At 41.1% G+C, this 25,624-nt stretch overlaps 1 protein-coding gene across 20 annotated transcripts in view; it reads right to left on the reverse strand.

Moving 5' to 3' along the window:
• ZDBF2 (zinc finger DBF-type containing 2) overlaps positions 1-11,924 on the reverse strand; it is a 38,559-nt gene extending 26,635 nt beyond the window's left edge. For 6 of the 20 annotated variants that reach the window (XM_050750784.1, XM_050750780.1, XM_050750781.1 and 3 more), the window contains exons 1-4: positions 11,619-11,891; positions 6,680-6,733; positions 5,694-5,737; positions 4,369-4,477 (exon numbers count right to left, since the gene is read on the reverse strand). In XM_050750784.1, coding sequence (XP_050606741.1) covers positions 4,369-4,428 — 60 coding nt within the window. In that variant the 5' untranslated portion in view covers positions 4,429-4,477; positions 5,694-5,737; positions 6,680-6,733; positions 11,619-11,891. Of the gene's footprint in view, positions 1-4,368; positions 4,478-5,139; positions 5,177-5,584; positions 5,853-6,679; positions 6,734-10,588; positions 11,273-11,485; positions 11,562-11,618 lie in introns of those variants that run through there. The other 14 variants (XM_050750773.1, XM_050750776.1, XM_050750772.1 and 11 more) reach the window with 14 other exon arrangements.
• Positions 11,925-25,624: the final 13,700 nt, after the last annotated feature.

Raw genomic sequence — 25,624 nt, forward strand, 5'->3', positions numbered from 1 at the left:
GAAAATAAACTAATTCTGAAAAAGAATTCAAAATAAAGATCTTAAGGAAACTCAATGAGACAAGAAAATATACATAGACAATTCAACAAAATCAGAAAAACCATTCACATATGAGCAAAAATTCAACACAGAAAAAAATCATAAAAAAGAACCAAACAGGAATCCTACAGCTAAAGAATTCAATGAATGAAATAAAAAATACAATAGATTCAACAGCAGATTTGATAAAATAGAAGAAAGAAATCTCTAAATTTTTAGATCAGTCATTTGAAATTACCCAGTAAGAGGGAAAAAAAAGAAATGATGCAAAAGAGGTGAAAAAAACCTACAAGACTTATGGGACACCACTGAGTGAACAAATATTTGTGTTAGGGGAATCCAGACAGGGAAGACAAGAAGAAAGGCATAGAAAACCTATTTAATGAACTAATAGCAAAAAACTTCCCAAGTCTATGGACATTCAGATATGGGAAGCTCGAAGAATCCCAAATACATTCAACCCAAAAATGTCCTCCTCGAGGCACATTATAAACTGTCAAAGGTCGAAGACCCCCAAAGATGGAATCTGAAAAACAGCAAAAGCATCAAGTCACATATAAGGGAATCATCATTAGACTAACAGCAGATTTATCTGCGAAACTTCAAAGGCCAGCAAAGAACTGGATGATATATTAAAAGTGCTAAAACCATTCCAACAGCCAAACAATACTATACCCAGCAAAGCTATCCTTCAGACATGAAAGAAAAATCAAGTCTTTCCCAGAGAAACAAAAACTGAAGGAATTCATCACCACTAGATCAGCCTTACAAGAAATGATCAAAGGAGTCCTACATCTGGCAAGTAAAAAAGACAATAGTTACTGTCATGAAAACTTCCAAAAGTAAAAAACTCACTGGCAGAACAGACGTGCAAAGGAGAAAGAGAAAAGACATCCAACTCCACCAAAGAGCAAATCTGTACCCCAAGATCCAGGTGCAACAATAAGTTCATAAACCTATGAGCCTAGGACTCTGGTCCCACAGTCACTCCAAGCACCTACAACTGTTTTCTAACTAACCTAAAAATATAACTATCATATGATCCAGCAATCCTACTGACTAGGTATTTATGCAAAGGAAAGGAAATCAGCATATCAAAGAGATATCTGCACCCCAATGTTTATTACTACAGCACTGTTCACAATAGCTAAGATATAGAATCAATCTAAGTGTCCATCAACAGATAAAAGAAAAAAGGGCCAGACACAGAGGTTCATGCCTGTAATCCCAACACTTTTGGAGGCTGAGGCAGGTGGATCACATGAGGTCAGGAGTTCAAGACCAGCCTGGCCAACATGGTGAAACCACATCTCTACTAAAAATACAAAAATCAGTCAGGTATGTTGGCATGCTCCTGTAATCCCAGCTACTCAGGAGGCTGAGGCAGGAGAATTGCTTGAACCCAAGAGGTAAAGGTTGCACTGAGCCAAGATCATGCCACTGCACTCCAGCCTGGGTGACAGAACAAGACTCTACCTCACAAAAAAAAAAGGAAAAAAGAAAAAAAAAAGGAAATGTGGTATATATACACAGTGGAATACAATTCAGCCATAAAAGAAGAAAATCTTGTCATCAAAGTTGTGCTCATAAAAGTAGAGAACAGAATGGTGATTACTAGAAGCTGGGAAGAAGTCAGGGGAGAGAAATTAGGAGACGATAATTAATGAATACAAAATTACAGCTAGATAGGAGGAATACGTTCTAGTTGTTCTAGTATCCTATATAGCACTGTAGGATGACTATAGTTAACAATAATTGATTGTAAATTTCCAAACAATTGAAGAGAGGATTTTAAATGTTTCCAACACAAAGAAATGATAAATGTTTGAGGCGATTAGTATGCTAATTACCAGTTTGATTATTACGCATTATATACATGTATCAAAATATCACACTGTACCCCATAAATACGTATAATTATTGTAAAAATAATAAAAGTAAACAAATCAATATAAATACATACATATATAAATCCACTATGGGTAGCACAGGGTGAGCTCTGATGAGCATGAATTTTAACATGATTTCTAGGAAATAGATTTAATTTTACAGACGCAAGGAAAAAAAAGTATAGCCCTATCTCACACCCTTATACAAAAATGAACTCAAAACGGATAAAAGACCTAAATGTAAGAGTAACTATAAAACTCTTAGAAGAAAACATAGGCATATGTCTTCAATCCTGAGATTAGGCAACACTTCTGACACCAAAAAACATGAGCAAAACATAGCAAAATTTAAAATTTTTGTGCATCAAAACATAGCATCAAGAAAGTGAAAAGAAGGCCAGGTGTGGTGGCTCATGCCTGTAATCCCAAAACTTTCAGAGGCCAAAGCAGGAGAATCACTTGGGCCCAGGAGTTTGAGACCAGCCTGGGAAACATGGTGAGACCCCATCTCTACAAAAAATAAAACATTAGCTGGGTATGGTGGTGCACACCAGTAGTCCCAGCTACTTGGGAGGCTGAGGCAGGAGAGCTGCTTGAGCCCAGGAGGCTGAGGCTACAGTGTGCCATGATCGCACTACTGCCCTCCAGCCTGGGCAACGATGTAAGACCCCATCTCAAAAAAAAAAAAAAGAGTAAGTAACAAGACAACCCACAGAATGGAGAAAGTATTTGTAAATTATATGTCTGATAAAAGTCAAGTATCCAAAATATATAAAGACTTCTACAACTCAACAATAAAAACACAACACAATTAAAAACAGGAAAAGGATCTGAATAGGCATCCCTCTAAACAAGATATACAAATGGCGAATGAAAAGACACTGTATGTCATTAGGGAAATGCAAATCAAAACCAAAATGATACCATCTCACATCCACTAAGATGGCTATAACAACAACAACAACAACAAAAAAGACAACCACAAGTGCTGACAAGAATGTGGAGAAACTGGAACCCTCATACATTGCTGGTGGTAAGGTACAGCCACTTTGACAAACAGTGAGGCACCCTCTCAAAAAAGTTAAACACAATTACCACATGACTGAACAATTCCATCCTACATGTAAACCTAAGAAAAGTGAAAGCATATGTCCACACAAAAACTTGTACACATATATCCATAGCAGCACTATTCATAACAGTCAAAAAGTAAAAATAACCCAAATATCCATAAATTGCTCAATGAATAAACAAAATATGATATACCCATGTAATGGAACATTGTCAGCCATAAAAAGAAGGAGGTCGTGATGCACGTTACAACATGGATGAACCGTGAAAATATTATGCTACATTAAAGAAAGCAAACACAAAAGGCCACACAATGTTTGATTCCATTTACATGCAATATCCAGAATAAGCAAATCTACACAGACAGGAAATAGACAAGTGGTTGCCAGGGGCTAGTGATAGAAGGGAGGAGTCAGTTACTGCTCAATGGGTACTGGGCTTCCTTCTAGGGAGATGAAAATGTTCTGGAATTAGACAATGGTTGTACAACTTTGTGAACATAACAAAACCTCACTGAATTATACACCTTAAAGGGTCAAGTATATGGTGTATGAGTTATATCACGATAACAAAATTTTTAAATCTCTACACCAACTATTTTTCCCTCAGCAGCCAGAATGAGCCTTTTAAAACACAAAGTAGATGACTTAACTCCTATGCTCAAACTTTGAGATGCTCTCCCATCTCACTTGAAATAAAATTCAAAGTCCTTACATTAGCCTACAATGTCTTAAAGAATCGACTTCTCTGATTTGGGTAATGGGTACAGTAGAAGCCCAATCCCCACCAGGTATGCAATATACCCATGTAACAAACAAGCCCATATACCTCCTGAATCTAAAATACACAATTTACTAGTCTGAATTCTTTGCCTATTACTTCTCACCCACCTCCCCATATCCATGCAGCCACCAGCCTCCTGACTCTTCGTTAGTGTGCCAACCACTCCGTAACCTCGGGGTCTCTGTCTCTTCCCTCTACCTAGAAACTCTTTCCCCAGATAAATGTAAACCTGAGACCCAAACTCCAAATCTCAACTCAATGTCACTTCCTTAAAAAGGCCTTACCTGGCTACCCTACCCCTTCCCTATTTTGTTTTCCTCATAACATTTATCACAATCTCACATATTATGTACTAAATTTATATATTATTTATCTTCTGTCTTACTACACTAGAATACAAGCTTCATGAAAAAAGAGGCTTGGTTTTTGTTCATGGTCATATCCCTAGAACCTTAAACAGTGTCTGCCAACTAACAGATTCCCAATATGATCTGTTCAATAAATAAATAAATGAATTTAATAAAATGTAAGAGAAAGTCACAACTAGGTCCTTTGAGATATTATCATATTAATAGAAACCTCTCACCTGTTCCAGGTTATGATACTGCACACGGCAATAACTGCAATATCCTTGTCTTTTCTGCATCTTGAATAAATAACTGAAGTCAGATGTCTACTGTCTTTGAATACTCAAGCTGAAAAACAAATAGAAAAATGGCAAAAATCATGATAATTCCTTATCTTATGAGGAAAATGGCTATGATAATTAGCAGAAAACAGAAATTCACTTCTACTTCTAATAATTAGGAAAATATACAAGGCTGCTATGAGCCACTGAATAAATAAGTGAGCCTGGAGCAGAGACAAGAAGTATGTATCTTATGAAAGAACAGTTAGTTGCCAATATTTGAAGACTAGATGACTAAATATTTAGTTTTTCTAATAACTTATTAGAGATATTAGATACTGATTTAGTAACAAAGAATACAAGATTAAATTTGTGAAGACCAATTACTTCTATGATATTGTTATGGTATATTTACTATACTCTAATGGAGCTCATTAATTTCTCCATCATGTTTCCATATCAAACCCCAGATTATTTGACAACGTCTCATTCTCTGTCATCATGAGTGTAAAGACACCACATGGCATTTTCTGCTCAGCTCACAAAGAGGCAGATTTTTAAATAATTTATCCAACACAGTTGCTAAAAATCAGAATAACTAATTTAGCCTCTGAAACACAAAACATTTTTCTTCTGAGAATTATGTAAGCCAGATAAACAGGAGAGATTTTTTTTCCTACTAGTGTTTAGATTTCTCTACAAATAAATAGTTTTCCAGTTTCCACTCACCTAAAAGTGTAATCCTTCAACATTACATACTGCATGGCTGCCAAACCAGGATGAATACCCAAAATTTTAGTAGAGCTGAGGTAAGCCTAGGATTCAGAATTTTTAAAATTCCCCCAGTAATTTTCATGCCCAGTCAATGTATTAACTGACACAAAGTACATATAATTTATGATTATTTTAAGTAAAAACTTTAATGCAGTTTATTTGCTGCTTTGTTAAGCTGAAAATAGAATTGCAAATAATTTTGTATTTCAATTAATTTAAGCATTCTCATCTGTTGGAAAATATATAACAATCATTCTATAATGTGTTATGAGTATTTCTGCAATGGGAAAAATTTAATCATTAAAATCAATAACTGAAAAATGAAATCACAGCCTTAAAACCATAAGATGAGGTGAAAAAAACTTAATTAAGTCAAAATGCTAGCATAATATTTACTTACCTATTACTTCTTATTATGAGAAATTGATTTTCTGACTTCTCACATTTATGGGGAAAATTAATCAATTAAATCAGCCTCTGACACAAAAAACATGTAAGACATTACTTACTTAAAATTTGGTCTTTTTTCCACTAATTTACTTCACTTATTAACCTACAGCAATAAAACAGAACAAACTTTTATTTTAAATTGTACTTACACATAAGGCAAATTTCAAGCTGAGAGAGCCTAGAGCTTAAATGTAAGCTTTGCAAAATCCTAAAATAAACTTTTGGGGGATTGAAAATATAATTAAAACATTCATTAAATAAAGGACAAAAGTAAACCATTAATATAATATCACATACACACAAAATGTAAATACTTAAATATTTTTAGTCTTTAACCTTACGGTCCTTAACTCTTGTGGCATTATCACCTGCCACTTCCGTCATCTCTAGTGCCATAATGGCAGTGAGTTACAATAAACCAGAAGCATGTGTTGGCATTTTTTAAAATTAACATGCTAGGACCCCATCAGAAACTTACCAAATCAAAATCCCATGGGTTGAGGGAACCCAGGACATACATTATGAAGCATATTTAAAATGCTCAAGGTGGCCGGGCATGGTGGCTCATGCCTCTAATCCCAGAACTTTGGGAGGCCAAGGCAGGTGGATCGCCTGAGGTCAGGAGTTCGAGAACAGCCTGGCCAACACAGCAAAACCCCATCACTACCAGAAATACAAAAATTAGCTAGGTGTGGTGGCAGATGCCTATAGTCCCAGCTACTTGGGAGGCTGAGGCAAGAAAATCGTCTGAACCCAGGAGGTGGAGGCTGCAGTGTGCCAAGGTCACGCCACTGCACTCCAGCCTGGGCGACAGAGCAAGGCTTTGTCTCAAAAAAATAAAATAAAATAAAATGCTCGAGGTGATTCTGCTATATTGACTCAATAACATAAGTCATCATTTTTTATAAACTAATAAAACTTATTTATTAAAGAATCACCTCTTTAGGGTCTGGATTTACATTACTTTGCATGCCTAAATAGGTCTTTTTATACAAACTCTGAATTCTACTAGAACCTGATATTTCTAAAGTAACAAATTATTTACCTGGAGCAGGAAAAAGTCAGGTATTTCATCAGCTGTATTAGTTCAGGCAAATATCTGTAAATTAAAATAAAATCATTTTTAAAAAGAGGTCCCATAAGTGTCTACCATTGACCAAACATATCCAGATATATTTTGAAAAGTGACATGTTCCCAATAATAAAAGAAAAAATATTAACTTTGGAACACAAAGCACTTTACATACTATGACCCACTGAATCTCACACATGACCTCCTAAAGTTCTGGCGCAGTGACTGTGATGGCCCATCTAACCCACCATCAAACACTGCAGGTCTCTGGGTTCCTGGAACTGTAGCTGTAAAAGACTGTAAGGCTGAATTGTGCCTCTGGTAAGGTTGAGAACAAAAATGCTGTCAAACCCAAAATTAGCTTCATAAGAAACTTCCCGAGGCTTAGGTACACGTTAGCTTTAATGAAAAATACTGTCAATCCTTTTATCACCTATCTACATCAATACACTATTAAGCAGAAGCATGTTTTTTATTCCTCCGCATTGTTGTGGGCAAAGCGCTGCTCCTTATCCAGGATCACTGATTAAGAAAAAATTCCAACACATGGGCTCAAGAAAGCCAGTGACACCACGGTATAATCAAAGAATAACTTTTTTTTTTTTTTTTTTTTTTTTTTTTTTGAGACGGAGTTTCGCTCTTTTTGCCCAGGCTGGAGTGCAATGGCACGATCTCAGCTCACCACAACCTCCACCTCCTGGGTTCAAGCAATTCTCCTGCCTCAGCCTCCCGAGTAGCTGGGATTACAGGCATGCGCCACCATGCCTGGCTAATTTTGTATTTTTAGTAGAGACAGGGTTTCTCCATGTTGGTCAGGCTGGTCTTGAACTCCCGACCTCAGGTGATCCACCTGCCTCGGCCTCCCAAAGTGCTGGGATTACAGGAGTGAGTCACCGCGCCCGGCCTAAAGAATAACTACTAAGCACCTACTCAATGCAGAGTTCCATGGTAGAAACTTTAAGGGATAGAGACAAATATGAGACAAGTTTTCTTGCCCTCAAAAAAATTTTAAATGAAATTGAGAAATTCAAGCCAAAGAATGAGGTGCTGCCTAAGAAATGCCTCAGCAAAAATAATAAATGCAATGAGTTCAACTGCAAAGTTCAGTTTTAGCTAGAGTGGCCAGGGATGCCACTGTGGATATGGTTTTTTAACCAGATACTGGAAAATGGGCGGGATTTACTCACTCAAAGGTTGGGAAATGATATTCCAATTAACAAACAAGCAAAGGTACAAAAGCAAGAAAATACAAGGTACATTTGGAGACAGTAAATTAACAAATCCAGCTGAATCTAAGGTTTCATTTGAGAATTTAAGGGGCAATAAAGCAGGGAAAGTAGACTGGATTTTGACATGGTAGTATTCAAATGCAGACTAAAGAACTTAGACCGTACCTTTAGGCACTGTGGAAGTTTTTTTTGGAAAGAGGTATACTTGAGAGTGGTTTAAGAAAATTCTGGAAAAATGATTCTCTCCTACTCAAAACAGCTTTCCAAAGGGTAAGGGACATAACTATTAACTACTCAGCACCATTTCCTAAAATACTGGAGAATTAGTCAATTCCCAAAATCTCCAAGTTAAGAGTCAGTATCCCTTAAAGCATAGTCATGTATGCTTATAAAACAAGAAAACACACATTTAATTTTTCTTTTAAAAATGACTTTTATTAATTATTACAAAAGTAAAACATTTATAATAGTACAATTATAAAAATAAAGAGCATAAAAATCAGTCATAATCTACCCACCATTAACGTGTCGTATTCTTCTTTGTTCTAAACATATTTTTACAAAAATGGGATGGTACAGTACATTCTATTCTATAGCCACCCTCTCTCACTGAACCACATATAATGAGTACCTTTATATATCATTATAAAATGCTATTATAAAATAGAAGAAAATAAAGTAAAATAAAATAGAATGTTTAATGATTGCATAGTATTTTGTCAGTGTAGATAAAAGCCCTGTCAAGACAAGAACCAGTAGTTGGTGGGTTAACTTCTTAAAGTCAATCAGTAAGATAATTTTTTAAATCTACACATAACCTTAATATTTAACTTAAAACTTCTAAATTTATATATGTTTAAGACCAAATTGGGCTTTTTTTGTTTCACTGGTATTTTTAGTATGGGGGTTGTTGCTTTTTTTTTTTTCTTTTTTGACAGATTAGAGTTTAAAGACATGTCTTTTCATAAACTACATCGTAATTCACCCCTGAGTTTCCATTTTTGTTCCTCTAAAGCAGAACAAAAATCTGAAGGCAGTTTCAAATCTGAGAGCAGAATTATGATCAATGGTAAACATTTTTCCCTAATCTTTCAGTTATCATACCCAGTTCTTTTGCAAATATAACCTTTTTATGAATCCAAAGCATTCTATTTATTTTTCATAAAAATAACAATGCTATTTTTAAAAAATGACTATGTTCACCTTCTTATTTCATTCATTTATGTAACATTTAAAATTGCATAAACCTATCCCAGGCAGTGAACAGAGATTTCTGAGCTACCCAGATGACTTAGGTAGAAATGTCTTAAAATAAAAATAAAACAGAATTTTGGTTTTTTTTTTTTTAAGAAATATTTCTTGCACACCTGAGATCTGCACCAGCTGCAGAGGTAAACATCGATAAAAATATTTCTGAAATGAGTTTGGAGTTGTCGTGTGTGTATTTCTCAAACTGAGTGTGGCAGTGTGGTAAGAACCAACAAAACCCACAATCCTCATAAAACATATTTTTCAAATGCCTGACAAAAGAGACATCAACTTAATAAAAAATAGTAATAAGGAAAGACAATAGAAAGGCATTTGGTTTTCTGAATAAGACAATCTGAATTTTCTGTCCAGTAGTAGGGAAGCAATTGAGGGGCAATGACAAAACAATGGCTGAATGACATAAAAAGACCACACTAATTCAGTGTCAGTTCCTCCACACAACACTACTAATTTTCAGTTTTCCCCTTTTTTGGATTATCCACGCTATGCTGGCTTTCCTCTGGTGACAAGCATTATCCTAGACACCTCTATTCAGTCTTAATAAAATAATAATAGCTAATACTTAGTACTTAATCTGAGCTAGGCGCTCTGTCAACAGCTTCCTGTGCATTATCTCATCTAAATAACAAACAGCTTTATAAGGTAGCTGCCATGATTAATTCCCATTTAACAAATCAGGGAACTGAGGCTGAGAGAAAAGAGGTATCTCATTGCAGGTCTCACACCAATAACCAGCGTAACTGAGATGTGATCACTGGTCAATTTGAATAGTTTATGCTTTAACCTTTTAACGACTTTGACACTTCCTCTCTGTATTTTTAGGAATACTACTTGCTTTAATATTAGGTGAAAACAAATAATTAGGACTCTTATTTGCTGCAATCAACAACACCACTATTCCAAAGAAAAAAATAAAACTAATGTTTATTTTAATTGCATCATTGCTCAGCTGAGTGCTGACAGTACCCTGGATTAGCGACTTTCAAGATTATTTAACATGACACACAGGAACCAATACATTTTTAATTACAACCGAGCACACACTCACAGGCACACACGCACAGTTAAAACATTTTTCACAAAACAATACTCTCATTACATGTAACGCATTCTGATATTTTCTATGCGATCTTTCATGCTAGTCACGACCCACTAAATTTCACAATGCACACGCGCACAAACATTTTTCACAAAACAATACTCTCACTACATGTAATGCATTCTGATTTTTTAATGCAATCTTTTTAAAAAAAATTGCATGCTAGTCATGACCCACTAAATTAATTTCACAATTCACGAACCGGCTGAAAAAACTCAGTTTGAAAAAACACTGCCTCCAATTATTACGCAGAGTAAACAATATTTTATAGAAACCAGTTCTTACCCTGAATTCAGCTTATTTCTATCCAAATCACTGGCCACTGCAGTGATACTTTATCAACTCTCTAACGAGTTGCTTTCTTGCCTTCTAGGCTTTGGGTTCAAACGATAGAGAAAAGGTCTTCCATGTATTTAGTGAAAAAAGCAAATAAACACCCCTTATGTAACACACGTTTGTGTATTAATTAATGAGAAGGGAAAGATACACCCCCAAATTGTTAGCAGATTCTCCCGAGGATGAGATCGCTACAGGCTGCCTCCGTCGTCCCTCCCCCTCCCCACACGTAGCATATTGCTGTAAAAAAGAAAAACAAAAACAAGCTATTTCCTTTAGGTGGGGGTGGGGTTTTGGTCCCTTGAGAACCAGTATCTTGTTACGCATTTTTTCCACGAGCTACCAAGAATCATCGCGTGGGATAATCGCAGGAGCTGGCAAGGGCCTTCTTAGGAGCAAGTAAAAACGATGGCGTAACATGACCACATTTACACAACTGTTGCACGGCGGTAGTAAAAGGATCACTAACACAAAAATCAAACGTTTCCAAATAAACTACAATAGCCCGAGGCTGGGAAAGGCCTAGGTCTGGGGCCAACTGCACCCAACGCAGGGCGCTGGGGAAAGGGGGTGTGTGGACAGGTGGCTCGGAATCTCGGCCCCACAGGTGCCCAGGGGCAAGACTCCGCGGGTTCCCGGCCCTCAATCCGACCCCGCAGGCCGCCCCCTCCCCGAGCCCGGGCCCGAGGCCTCTCTGACCCAGGGCCCCGGACAGAAGCGCAGTGCAGCCCGCGCCCCACCTCCTCCCCTCCCCTCGCCCCGCCACCTCGATCCCGGCCCGGAGCCGCTGACACCTCTCACGCAGCAGGGGCAGAAAGGGACGCGGGATTGGGGGAAGCCGAGGACCTGCGAGGCGGCCGCGGGAGCCCAGCGAGTGGTCCTGGCGTCCCTCAGGAAGAAGGCGCCCCGGGCGCCCGGCGAGCACGCCCCGCCCGCGGGCGTCGCCCCGGCCGCGCCCCGCCCCCGCCGTGGCACTCACCTCCGCGGAGGCCTCCCGGATTCCTTCCGGGCCGCGGTGGAGACCGAGGACCGCGCCGGGCGGTCGCCCTTCTTATTCCGGTTCCGTGGCGGCGGCCGAACCCCACACCGTCCAAGCGCCGCGGCCCCGCTGCCCGCGGAGCCAGAAATAGGCGCCTTCGGCCCCTGCAATCCGCAGGGGAGAAGCGGGGAGGGAGCGCGTCTCGCAGGACGCGGGCTCCGAGTGGCGACTCCACTCACGCAGGCATCCAAGGCAACGTGGCGTTGCAACCCTGATGGAGGTTTGACGTCAGGGAAGGTGCGAAAACCGGACCCCTTCTGACGCAGGAGCGGCGGGACCGCCCCCTGCCCGCCCGCCCACTCACTCACTCACTCACTCACTCTCCCACCCGGGCTGAGGAGCCCCTTCCTCCTCTCCAGGAGCTCTTAAAGCGGACACTTCCTCCCTGGTCAGGGCCCCACTCTGGAGCTTGGAAATCTATCACGTTCCAACGAAAATGACTAGACTCATAGCGCAGTTAGGACGCGAAGCAGAGACCACGGTTTTAGCGTTTGAGGGTCCAAATAAAAGCTGCTTGCCAATTCAAAGCAACATATGAATGTAGAAAAGAAAACGGGGCTAAGAGAGCTAGTCGTTTTCTGTTTCCACGCCTATTTCATAGTGAGGTGCATCTCACAAAAGCTGGTGTTCAGTGAGCGCTTGCTGTGCTAGGCGTTAAGGTTTCTATACATTACTGCATTTCATTTCAGAGTAACTCTGAATGAATCCTATTATTGTCCCCCCTTTGACAAATGAGAAAACTGAGGCTTAAGGAAGTTAGGTATTCAAAGATCTATCCTGCACATTAAAGGGTTACGAATATTAACAAACATTAGGTCATGCAATTATATTCACTGCGCTACCCATTACGAATATAGTTGTGAGCAAAAACAGTTTAATTGTAACGGAGATAACAAACCTAAATGAATAACACTACTGAATATGAAATTATAATCTGCGATAAGAAGTTTCTGGAACACCTAAACCAATTTTACTAAAATGAAGAGAGGCCCTGTTGCAAAGCTTATGTCTAATGTAAAAATAATCTTAAAATGAGCTACTTTGCTGTTTGGCTGTAGCTATAAATTGTCGTTACCCTTTTTAATAAGCTTGTGATTTTGTCCCTTTAAAAAACAAACAAACAAACACAAAACAAAACTTGCCCGTTGCTTTTGCATCCATTGTTTTCATTCTTTCTGTATTTCTCAGCTCCTTCTTCCCCCACTACATCTTTCTCTCACTTTAAACTTGGACTCCTGCAACTGTTCGATTTATAACCTCCCTTAGATTTAACATACCAAAAAGTACGGATTTCTTTTAAGGCAAGTTTTTTCCACATCCTAACTTTGGAATTATAGAAAATCCACTTTACATTGATCCAACCACCATGGCATTATGTATTTCACAGATGCTAAGCCACATTTTTCCCCACAGTTTAACGTCTGTGAAATCAAGATGCATCTTACAAACTCTCGTTGACCAGGTAGCAGTACAGACCTGGTTGTCATTACCTCCACATATTACAACGTGGATGTTGCTGTGCAGGTTGTCCTCATTTCAACTGAGATAAGTGCATTGTTTAATAAAACACATAACCCTAGCAGGAAGGGAATTAACAGACAAAAGTTACTCAAACTTGGAGAGAGATTTTCCTAGGGAAAGAAGGAAGATTTTCCTGGAGAAGATTTTCCTAGGACCAAAAAGAGATTTCCCCAGCATTTAGAAAAGAAAGAGATGGGGCTGGCTAAGAACCGGTAGTCTTCTGGAAGCCCTGGGTTACTCACCAAGTACATTCATTCTTGACGGATTTGGGGAACCTATATATGAACAGTTAAATACTAAGCCTACTTGCACCCCCCGAAAATGAAATAACTTGGATATTATTCTTGATAGCCTGATTAGTCAATTACAACCCCTACAGATTTTATTCAATAACACCATCGAAAAAGGAAAACAAGTCTTGAATGTTTTGCGTGAAAACACGCAATTGACATATTCAGGTGAGATCAAGAAGGTGCCAACATCAAAACTTGCAGAATAAGATCAGCTGCTTGGAAGAAAATGCTGCATACACATACAATATAATGCAGCATTCTTACTTTCTCTCTCTGTCTCTTTTTTTTTTTTTTTTTTTTTTTTTTTTTTTTGAGACAGGGTCTCCTTCTGTCACCCAGGCTGGAGTTCAGTGGCACAAACACGGCTCACTGCAGCCTCGATCTCCCAAGTTCAAGCGATCCTCTTGCCTTAGTCTCCCAAGCCGCTGGGACCACAGGCGTGTGCCACCATGCCTGGTTATTTTCTTTATTGTTTGTAGAGATGGGGTTCTCACTTTGTTGCCCAGGCTGGTCTCAAACTCCTGGCATCAAGGGATCCGCCCACCTTCACCTCCCAAAGTGCTGAGATTACAGATATGAGCCACTGTGCCTGGCTGGGGCACTCTTAAGGTTAGATGCATCACCAACACCTTCGGTGGAAAACTACAGCCATGGACAACTGATTCAAAAAGTAATTCATAAAAGTTGAGCTCTGGGCCCGGCACAGTGGCTCACGCCTGTAATTCCAGCACTTTGGGAGCCCGAGGTGGGCGGATCACCTGAGGTCAGGAGTTTGAGACCAGCCTGGCCAACATGGCAAAACTCCATCTCTACTAAAAAAAAAAACACACACAAAAGTTAACCAGGCATGGTGGCGCGTTCGTGTAATCCCAGCTACTGGGGAGGCTGAGGCAGGAGAATCACTTGAACTTGCGAGGCAGAGGTTGCAGTGAGCTGAGATCACGCCACTGCACTCCAGCCTGGGTGATAGAGTGAGACTTCGTCTCAAAAAAAAAAAAATTAAAAAAATATATAAGTAAAAGTTGAGTTCCGAATATGAATAAGTTTCTGAAATACCTAAACCAATTTTACAAGATCAATGCGTAATAAATGTGTCAAGGTCTGAGAGTGCTCCGAGTATGAAATAAAAATAGGCCAGGTACAGTGGCTCGCACTGTAGTCCCAGCAATTTGGGAGGCTAAGGCGGGAGGATCTCTTGATCCCAGGAGTTCAAGACCAACTTGGGAAACAGCGAGACCTCGTCTCTACAAAGAATACAAAAAAATCAGCCGGGTATGTATGGTGGCGCATGCCTGTAGTCCCAGCTACTCAGGAGGCTAAAGCGGGAGAATCACCTGAGCCTGGGATGTAGAGGCTGCAGCGAGCCGTGATCGCACCACTGCATTCCAGCCTGGACAACAGTGGAAACCCTGTCTCAAAGAGGAAAAAAAAAAGAAAAAGAAAAACACTAAATTACACGAAATTGTTGTGTTATAGTTTAGTTGGCAAAATTTTTCTTCCGACATGATACTATCATAAAACATCAAAGGGAGTGCCATTCTGCATCAGATCAGCAGTCGGCACAAATCAGATTTCCGTCTACTGGCAATGGGCACGTTTTGTGGGAGAGCTTAGTTATCTATAAGGTTAAGCTCCAAAAGTTGTAATTTCCCCCTCAATTATTTATTAACCCGTTACAGATCTAAACACATTACACATCTAAACATAGTTAAAGGACCTTAGGGATCAGGGTTGGGTTTGTAGGTACTCCATTCCCTCCCCCAACATATTTGGTCCAGGGAGAAAAAAGTGCTAGGTATGTGTTATTTCACATTCTTCCTTCTTCTAAGGAACACCAAAACCCGCTCTTTTGTGTCTAGAAAGCACTCCAATAATGCCTACATTTTGTAAGCCATTTAAGCTAATATTAGGCTAATGTCTTAAGGAAAGGCTATTAGGAAAAAACAAGATCTCATAGCTGGGTCATAAAAGAATTTAGATTTCATCAATTTAGAGTGTGGGCTATTTCTTTTCCCAAATTCTATTACTGTGTGCTTCATTCTACCTATTCAGTCAGGTGAGATCATTATAAAGCTTTTACCCCTAAGCCTGGCATATTAGCTCTTTAAAAAGTAAAATGTTTTCTTTAAGCATAAAGGGATTCATGCACATGCCCCATCCAAATCATTATTTTAAAATAATTGTGGGCCAGGTGCAGTGGCTCATGCCTGTAATCCCAGCACTTTGGGAGGCTGAGGCAGGTGCATCATTTGAGCTCAGGAGTTTGAGACCAGCCTGACCAACATGGTGAAACCCCATCTCTTCTAAAAATAAAAATTTGGCTGGGAATGGTGGCTTAAGCCTGTATCTCAGCTACTCAGGAGGCTGAGGCAGGAGAATCGTTTGAACCCAGGAGGTGGAGGTTGCAGGCAACTGAGATCGCGCCACTGCACTCCAGCCTGAGAGAAAGAATGAAGACTCCGTCTCAAAAATAAATAAATAATAAAATCCAATTAAAGTAATGTGAATGTTCAGAAAATATCTCCATTTGTCATGTTGATTCCTCCCTGTAAGGTAGAGGGAAAGATAGTAGTGTTAAATGTCCTCATCTTCCCAGTTGTTGGAACAAAAATGTTGACGCAAAAAATGCAGGCCGGGCACAGCACCTCACGCCTGTAATCCCAGCACTTTGAGAGGCCGAGACGGGTGGATCAGGAGGTCAAGAGATCAAGACCATCCTGGCCAACAATGGTGAAACCCCCTCTCTACTAAAAATGCAAAAATTAGCTGGGTGTGGTAGCGTGTGCCTATAGTCTCAGCTACTCAGAGGCTTGAGGCAGGAGAATCACTTGAACCTGGGAAGTGGAGGTTGCAGTGAGCCAAGATGGTGCCACTGCACTCCAGCCTGAAGACAGAGCGAGAATCTGTCTCAAGAAAAAAAAAAAAAAAAAAAACAGGCAGGGCAGGTGCAGAGGCTCATGACTATAGTCCCAGTTGCTCAGGAGACTGAGGTGGGAGGACTGCTTAAGCCCGGGAGATCAAGGCTACAGTGATCTGAGATTGCACCACTGCACTCCAACCTAGGCAACAGAGTGAGACTGTCAAAAAAAAAAGAAAAGAAAAGAAAAGAGAGAGAGAGAGAAAGAAAGAAAAAAGAAAGAGAGAGAGAGGGAGGAAGGGAGGGGACGGCCGGGGAGGGGAGGAGAGGGAATGGCGTGGTGGCTCATGCCTTCAATCCCAGCACTTTGGGAGGCTGAGGCAGGCAGATCATTTGAGGTAAGGAGTTTGGGACCAGCCTGACCAACATGGTGAAACCGTGTCTCTACTAAAAAATACTAAAAAATTAGCCAGGCATGGTGGCACACGCCTGTAATCCCAGCTACCTGGGAGGCTGAGGCAGGAGAATCGCTTGAACCCGGGAGGTGGAGGCGGAGGCTGCAGTGAGCCAAGATCACGCCACTGCACTCCAGCGTGGGCGACAGAGCAAGATTCTGACAAGGAAAAAAAGAAAAGAATAGAAAAGAAAACAAAAGAAAAGAAAAGAAGGAAGGAAGGAAGGAAGAAAGGAAGGAAGGAAAGAGAAAGGAAGTTAAAGTATATGGCTTTAAGTTGCAGAAATATACAATAGACAATTACGGAATGGCAGTATAATTAAGTGTGGGGAGAAGACTACAAGGGGAAATCGTGCAAATGAGTTATTAATAACTCCTCGTCTGTCATGTAGGAATTTAATATATAATGTAATGTCTACAGTCAGCAAATCACTAAATAGCAATATAAGCCTTTTTTAATGTAAACATACAGATGATCCACCTAGGACAAAATAATTTTTTTTTTTAATAGAGACCGAGTCCCACTCTGTCACCAGGCTGGAATGCAGTGGCATGTAATTCACTGCAGCCTACAACCTGGGCTCAAGCGATCCTCCTGCCTTAGACTCCTGAGTAGTTGGGACTTCAGGTGCAAACCACCGCATCAGGCCAATTTTTTTTTTTTCTTTAGAGATGGGGTCTTGCTATGTGGCTAAGGCTGGTCTCAAATTCGTGGCCTCAAAGGATCCTCCCACCTCAGCCTCCCAAAGTGCTGGGATTACAGGTATGAGCCACACCATGCCCAGTTCAAAGTAAATTTTTTAAAATAGTTGCTTTTGCTTATCAGGAGTAGATGTGGGCAAAGGAGTTGCAGGGGCAAGAAACTACAAGTATAAAATCATGATAACATTTCCCCCCACATGAATTTAAAATTAGGCATAGTGTGATTTTAACTTCTCAGTTATAGTCTTTACATTGTATTCTTCCTTCATTCAAGTCTTTCCACTTCATACTTTATGGAAACATTTGTAATACACCTCCTTCATACAGTCATAGCTGAGGTTTGTTTCCAATAATTCTCTACCAATTCTTGCCATATTCTACTCCTTTCTCTTTTTTCTTTCTCTATTGCTCCTCTTTCTTTTTTACTCACCCGTTTTTTTTCTCCTCCTTTCTCTTTTCTCACTAGTAGAAACAAAATCGGTAGCCCTCAAAGAGTGCTTTTAATGTCTGGTGATAATTGGGGCTGAAAATGCTACAAACGTCCCACTTGTTTCTTTAATTCAAAAATTATCCAAAGCTTATGTCCTCTAGAGATTCAACTTTAAAGAAAGAATTACTATTGCCTTTTAGACAATGAGGTCATCAACATGAAAACTATATTATTGGCCCACTGCAGTAGCTCACACCTGTAATCCCAGCACTTTGGGAGGCTGAGGCGGGCAGATCACCTGAGGTCGGGAGTTCGAGACCAGCCTGACCAACATGGAGAAACCCCCGTCTCTACTAAAAATACAAAATTAGCCGAGCGTGGTGGCACATGCCTGTAATCCCAGCTACTTGGAGGCTGAGGTAGGAAAATCGTTTGAACCTGGGAGGCGGAGGTTGCAGTGAGCCGAGATCGCACCATTGCACTCCAGCCTGGGCAACAAGAGCAAAACTCTGTCTCAAAAAAAAAAAAAAAAGAAAGAAAGAAAAGAAAACTATATTATTGAGCTGTTCTATTTAAACTCCGACATTTTCACCAGTTAACTGGCAACAATAAAGCAATTTATATTCAAATAGAATAACTCTATAAGGAAGAATTTAGAGGCTGTGAATTCCACAGATCCTATTTTTTTAAATTAATTGGTAACATTCAAATATTATGATATGGTAAGGACTCCAGAAAATTTTGTAATGCTAGAGCACTACAAGACCAATTGGATTAACTATATGTTCTTATTTTCTGTATTATTGATGCAATTAGGGCCTTTGGGACCTGGGGAACCACCTTTCTTGGGTTTAACTAATTCCCAGAGATAACAAACAGCTTGCCTGCCAGCACGCCTTTGCTATGCAAACCAACCAATCACCTGTCCACCACCCCCAGCCATCTCCCTTTATCAGAACTCTACAGCCTGGGACACTATCCCCTGTCCTATTTACTATAGCGCCAGGTACTAGACCACCAGGGACCCACCCTATAACCCAGCATTTGCTGAAACCATGCAAACTATCCAATCCTAAATTTGCGCCACTCGCTTACTTTGTTTCGCCCATTCTTTCCTGAAAATTTCATAATAAAGGCTCTGCCAGCAGTTCCCCTCTCTCTACACTTGCTCACCCCAATTTGTCACTTCCCTGTGTGGCCCTGTGTAGTATGCCTGCCTTCCGTGTCTTGGGAACTGTGGGTATAATAAAAAATGTGCCAGGTGTGGTGGCTCACGCCTGTAATCCCACCACTTTGGGAGGCCGAGGCGGGCAGATCACGAGGTCAGGAGTTCGAGACCAGCCTGGCCAACATAGCAAAAGCCGGTCTCTACTAAAACTAAAAAATTAGCCGGGAGTGGTGGCACGCGCCTGTAATCCCAGCTACTTGGGAGGCTGAAGCAGGGTGAATTGCTTGAATCCGGGAGGCAGAGAGTGCAGGGAGCTTAGATCACACCACTGCACTCCAGCTTGGGTGACAGAGCGACACTCTGTTTCAAAAAAAAAAAAAAAAAAAAAAAGAAGAGAAAAGAAAAAACAATATTCCTTCCTGGCGATCATTTGCGCATCCGGTGTGTGTGCCTTACTACACCTGCTCAAAAACAAGGCTAGGGTATATTTTTAGAACAGTTAGTACAGCAAGCAAGGTAGGTGGTGTACACCACATGAAGATGATGAGTCCGTAGAGTGCTCTGGGCTTAATAACTGGCCCCAGCAGACGGCAGCCACTGCCTGAGAGGGCACCCCAGTGTTGGCACCTTGCTGCTTGCTGTCTACTGCTTGTATTGTTTTTCAATGGGTATTACCATGATTTTTCAACCTAAAACTGGGGGGCTGGAAAAGCTGAGTTCTCCCTGAGCTGTCCCACAGATTGCAGTGAAGAGCACCACACTGTGTAGATTACCGTACAGATCACCATGCACAGTGCCAAGCGGCAGAGAAGGAAGAGTGCAGAACCCTTGGCACATGAAAACCCCATCCAAATCTCTGCACGGAGACCTGATCAAACAAGGTTGGCTTCTAGCAGCATAAGGCTGTGTCCCTAGAATGATCCCAGGCCCCTAAATAATGCCTGCCTGAGAAAGCTAAATGCTGCCAGGAAAATTTACTATGTGCTCTAGCCAGCACACATCTGATGATAGCTCCTTGACCACCCTTTCTTAGGGCATTTAGCAAAAAGTCCTCACAATTGTACATATGTAGCTCTTGTAACTCCGGAGCATCTCTCTCAAGGATCTGAGAGCCGTTCCTTCAAAATATAATCATCAAGAAGGGTAAGGCCTCTGTCTCCAACTCTGTGGGAGGATAGATCCCTAATTCAGATAACTGCCTGCTAGCAGACACAGCTGGCCTAATCACGTTTATATTGACCAATGCTTCGCACTCTTTTCTTTGGAGCTTGGAAGTCATTTAATCTGGAAACATTATTCAATATATATGCTTAAATCACAAACAACAGTTCACAAGTGTGTATATATATATATATAGTTTCCTGGATAACACACTAAAGAGTCAAAAGTGATAAGAAGCACATTTAGAGCAATATCCCTAGAATTAAAATTAATTCTAGAACAATACCAAAGGGCCAAAATTACATTACTGTGCTTAACAATGCTAAAAGTATATGTTTTCTCCATTCATTTGGGCATTGATTATATATTACCCATATAGTATTTCAATCAGGATCAAAATTTTCAGATGCATTACCACTAATAATGGGAAAAGTTCTTAAACCTTGTTCCCCTCCAGCTCTAAGTTGGTACAAATGTTCTTTCATGTGCTGAGAAATATGGCAAATTCGCCCTTCTATGCCAGGTACTACAATTACTGCTGATGGTTTATCTGATTCTTCCTTGAAGGCTGTTAATAATGATGATTTGTTTGTAGTAGTAATCAAATTCATTCAATGGCCTGAAAGACACTGCTTCCTTCCCTATAAAATTTTTATCGATTCAAAGTGATTCATGATGACTGTGGAAGGTACTTGTACAGTTTCTGTGTCAAACATTCAAGAACAACTATCAGGCATAATGTAACTATCTTTCCCATGTGCAACAAGAAGGTAAATTTTTATTGTTTATAGCAACAAGAAGGTAAATTTTTTTTGTGTGGTCCTTGAACTTTCACAGTATCTCTTATTGTTCAGTGTCCCAGTTCTGCATCTGAATTGAGTCCACATTCTAGTCCAACAACTTGAGAAAAACTCCCATCTAAAGCTGAATATTTGTTAACCTCATTTTCAAGACCTTCAAGCAGCTGTGCCTGTGTTACTCTGACAACTAAAACTGGGGTCCACTATGAGAAGGATAGCCAAAAAATCATTCAAAGTGAAATTTCCCACTGGATATATTCAATTAGATCTGGAAGTACCTGTATGAAGCAATGCTACATCGGCACGAGTAGCTTCCAACATGGCATTAGTTACCAAATTTCCAATGTTGCTTTGGTTCTTCTTACAGTAATTTCACAGCTATTTAATTCCATATAAATTTGGTGGAGAACTTCTAACGTATACACGTCCAAGAGGTTCAGAAGTAAATCTATCATCAACATTACTGAGAACACATGAAGTGTATTTGTTTCCAAAATGTCCACACCAAAATCAAGCTCGTGGTTTCCAAAAACTGCAAAATCGCTGGGTGCAGTGGCTCATACCTATCATTTTAGCACTTTGGGAGGCTGAGGTGGGAGGAGGATTGCTTGACGTCGGGAGTTCAAAACTAGCCTGGTTGACATAGTGAGACCTCTGTCTCTACAAAATAAAATTAAATTAAATGATATAATATAAAACAAAACATTAGTTAGGCAGTGTAGTGTGTGGGCGCCTGTGGTCCTAGCAACTCGAAAGACTGAGGTGGGAGGATCGCTTGAGCTCAGGAGGCTGAGTAGGTAGTGAGCTGTGTTCCCACCAATGCACTCCAGCCTGGATGACAGAATAAGACCCTGTCTGAAAAAGCAAAACAAAAACTGCAAAATGTACTTCTGATTCATTAATAAAGGAATCGTATGCTTTCCTTTCATTATGGTACTTAAAACTGAGGCATTTAAACAATCGCCACTAAAAATCAAAAGTGGATTCAGAAAATTGAAGTTTTTCACAGCTGCTGCAAATTTCCGTTTACTGGTTTACTATAAAGAAATTACCACGTATGCAGATGAACAGCCAGATGGAAGAGACGCGCAGGGCAAGTGTGCAGTGGGAGCGGGAAGGTTCCACGTCCTCTCTGGGAGGACACCCTCCAGGAACCTCCATGTGTTTCGCTATCCGCAAGCTCTCCTTGGCACTTTTTCACCTCCCCCACACTTCAGAGCTCCTTTATTCCCGTCTCCCTCATTCTTTCTTTAAAACACCCAAATCACCTCTGCCCAAATTGGAATAGAGCTCAGCTCCTTCCCTGCTTTCAGTAGTTACTGAATAAAATCTGTTTTTTCACCACTTTAACTCAAGTCCCGCTGTATTTCTGACAATGGCCTGGTACGGTGACTTGGGTCCGGATGGGAACCACCTACCTCCTGCAGTTTGGGTATCCAGTGGGGAATCGAACTCCACATCCACTGCCTGAACAAGCATTTGTTGACGCACATGGAGCACAGGTTTTGATTCTTACAATTCTTCGCACCCCCACCCCCCCACCCCAGGCAGAGTTTCACTCTTGTTGCCCAGGCTGGAGTGCAATGGCGCGATCTTGGCTCACTGCAACCTCCACCTCCCGGGTTCAAGCAATTCTCCTGCCTAAGCCTCCCAAGTAGCTGGGATTACAGGCGTGCACTATGATGCCCAGCTAATTTTGTATTTTTTTAGTAGAGATGGGGCTTCATCTTGTTACTCAGGCTAATCTCACACTCCCGACCTCAGGTGATCCGCCCGCCTCAGCCTCCAAAGTGCTGGGATTACAGGCATGAGCCACCGCGCCCTGCCTGATTCTTAACAATTCTGAGTATACTCTCGGAAGCTAGGTTAGAGTCCCAGGCTTCTTTTGAAAAGTACCTCCTAGGCTGGAAGTTCTTGCTGGCTCCTTGTTCTGATTGGAATTCATTCCCTGATCCCTGGAAATTTTTCTTTCCTGACTCCTCACGACATCTTTCTGTTCTCCCTATTTGAGGCTGTTTCTCTCACAGGAACTTCTCAGTCAACCAAAACCTCTGTTCCTCCAATCCTGCGCCACCACCATGGTCCCAATACTGGCCGGGTTCTTTCTCCGCGGCAAAACTTTACTGAAGATCTTGAATTACAATGGCCCTCTGGGGCTCCTCGGATATCCCCAAATTAATCCACCTAAAGGGACACCCAGAGCAAAAAGGAACAAAATTCTCAGATGCATAAGGGTCTGCTTATTTAAGGAAGAAGCCAAAAAACAGCAAAATAATTCACACCTTACTCAAACCATTGAGGCCTTTACATCATGCCTTCAGAAACATGTTTTTAACCCAGAAAACCCCATAGCAATTCCATATCCTGCTCCCAGCTCTCTCCTGCATGCTTCTTTCCCACAATATTCTCTACCAACGGAACCTCAGTGCCCCTCAACTCCCCGTAACCTTAAGATTCACTGGGCCCTAATCTCCTACAGATGAAGCCAGGGTACAGCAGGCCCCTGTTCCCAAGCTAGACTGAGGAAAGAGACGTAATTTAAACTTTGGTCTTGGTCTGAATTACATGCCATCACCCTTGAAAGGAAAGGAAAAGGACAATTTACTGAACAATTTAGAATTGTCCTGGGGTCATACTCTCCCTGACTTATATCAATATAACCAGCTCTTGGTTGAACCTGGAAATGCCTCCTTTTGGTTTAAAAAAGCCAAACGGACCACCATTTCCGGGGACCTTTTTTCTCAGCCTATCCCTGACCCCTTTTGAAGACTGAAAGAAATAAGAGATAAACTACTGCGAGGCATCCCTCAGTTCTATCCCCTTTGCTCCGCACAGTTTTGAATATCTGACCAAAACCAATCGGCCATGTACTCAAAACTGTATACAACAAAGGGATGAAACTGTGGCAAACTATCGTCATCGACTGGAGACAACATGGAAGGAACATTCAGGGTGAGAATGACTTCCCCAAAAAACCTCTGTTGTGGCCACAAGCTTTGTACATGGTCTCAGGCTGGAGTTCAAACATCACAAAAAAAAATAGTATCAGTGCCTGGGTGCAGTGGCTCACGCCTGTAATCCCAGCACTTTGGGACGCTGAGGCGGGCAGATCACGAGGTCATGAGATGGAAACCAGCCTGACCAACATGGTGAAATCCCATCTCTACTAAAAATACAAAAATCTGCTGGGCGTAGTGGCACACGCCTGTAATCCCAGCTACTCAGGAGGCTGAGGCAGGAGAATCGCTTGAATCTGGGAGGAGGAGTTTGCAGTGAGCCGAAATCACGCCATTGCACTCCAGCCTGGGTGACAGAGCGAGATTCTGTCTTAAAAAAAAAAAAGAAAGAAAGAAAAAGAAAAAAAGAAAAAATAATATCAACTAGAAAAATACAGACATGTATGAGCTTCAGACATTAGTCCAACAGTATAAAGGTAGCATTTCCAAACAATTGGAAAATACACAGGTTTGTGGCAATGCAATCAATGTAGTCACAACAATTAGAAAAACCCCAAGATTTTATTTAACCCATGGGGCAAGCTCCAAAATCACGGGTTCTCAGTGATCTAGAAGTGTGTCAATACTGTAAAGAAAAAGAACACTGGGTCCAGAATTGCCCAGCTCTTAAGAGGAGGGAAAACTTTCAGGGCCCTTCTCGTAGAAAATCACTGACTCCCCTCCAAGGAAGTAAATGTCCAGCACTTTCAACTGCCACCAGACTGAAAGTTGAAAGGCACTTCAGCATGTTTCTTTTATTTATTTATTTATGAGACAGAGTCTCATTCTGTTGCCCAGACTGGAGTGCAGTGGCATGATCTCGGCTCACTGCAACCTCCGCCTCCTGGGTTCAAGCAATTCTCCTGCCTCAGCCTCCCGAGTAGCTGGGACTACAGTCGCGTGCCACCACACCCAGCTAATTTTTGTACTTTTAGCAGAGACGGAGTTTCATCATGTTGGCCAGGCCAATCTTGAACTCCTAACCTTGTGATCCGCCCGCCTCAGCTTCCCAAAGTGCTGGGATTACAGATGTGAGCCACCGTGCCCGGCCCACGTTTCTTATTGATACCAATATCTGGACTGCACAATCATCTACCCTTAACACCACCCACCACTCTGGTTCCTGTGCTCCTTCCTCAGCATTACTAGACTTTTTCAGCGGCAGGTTTTGATCATTTGTCTCACGATTTGCCTTTCTCAACCTCTTAATGTTTTTGGGGGGCCTCTTAAAGCTCAGCACAACTTTTTTCTCAATTCTCTCACCCCTGTAAATCTGTTAAAAAGGCATCTTTTCAGGAATTGGAGTATCAAAATTCACTGTGCCCGCAAGGGACCCCTCTCAAACTCCTGCCCCCCATGTCTGTCCCCTAATGGCTTTGTCTGACTTCTCTGAGTTCCTCTTCCCCCTTCAACCTAGCACTGTTCTACTAAGGATTTACATCAACTGTTAGACAAAATCCTTGCTTTGTGGGCGACAAACCCCACTGGTACATGGCCTGCAGAATTCCTTAAGGTGGAAACAGATCTTCCCACACTCCTCCCTAGACTACCCCAAATCATTTAA

The sequence above is a fragment of the Macaca thibetana genome, chromosome 12 (genome assembly GCF_024542745.1).
Source record: "Macaca thibetana thibetana isolate TM-01 chromosome 12, ASM2454274v1, whole genome shotgun sequence".
Taxonomy (NCBI): Eukaryota; Metazoa; Chordata; class Mammalia; order Primates; family Cercopithecidae; genus Macaca; species Macaca thibetana.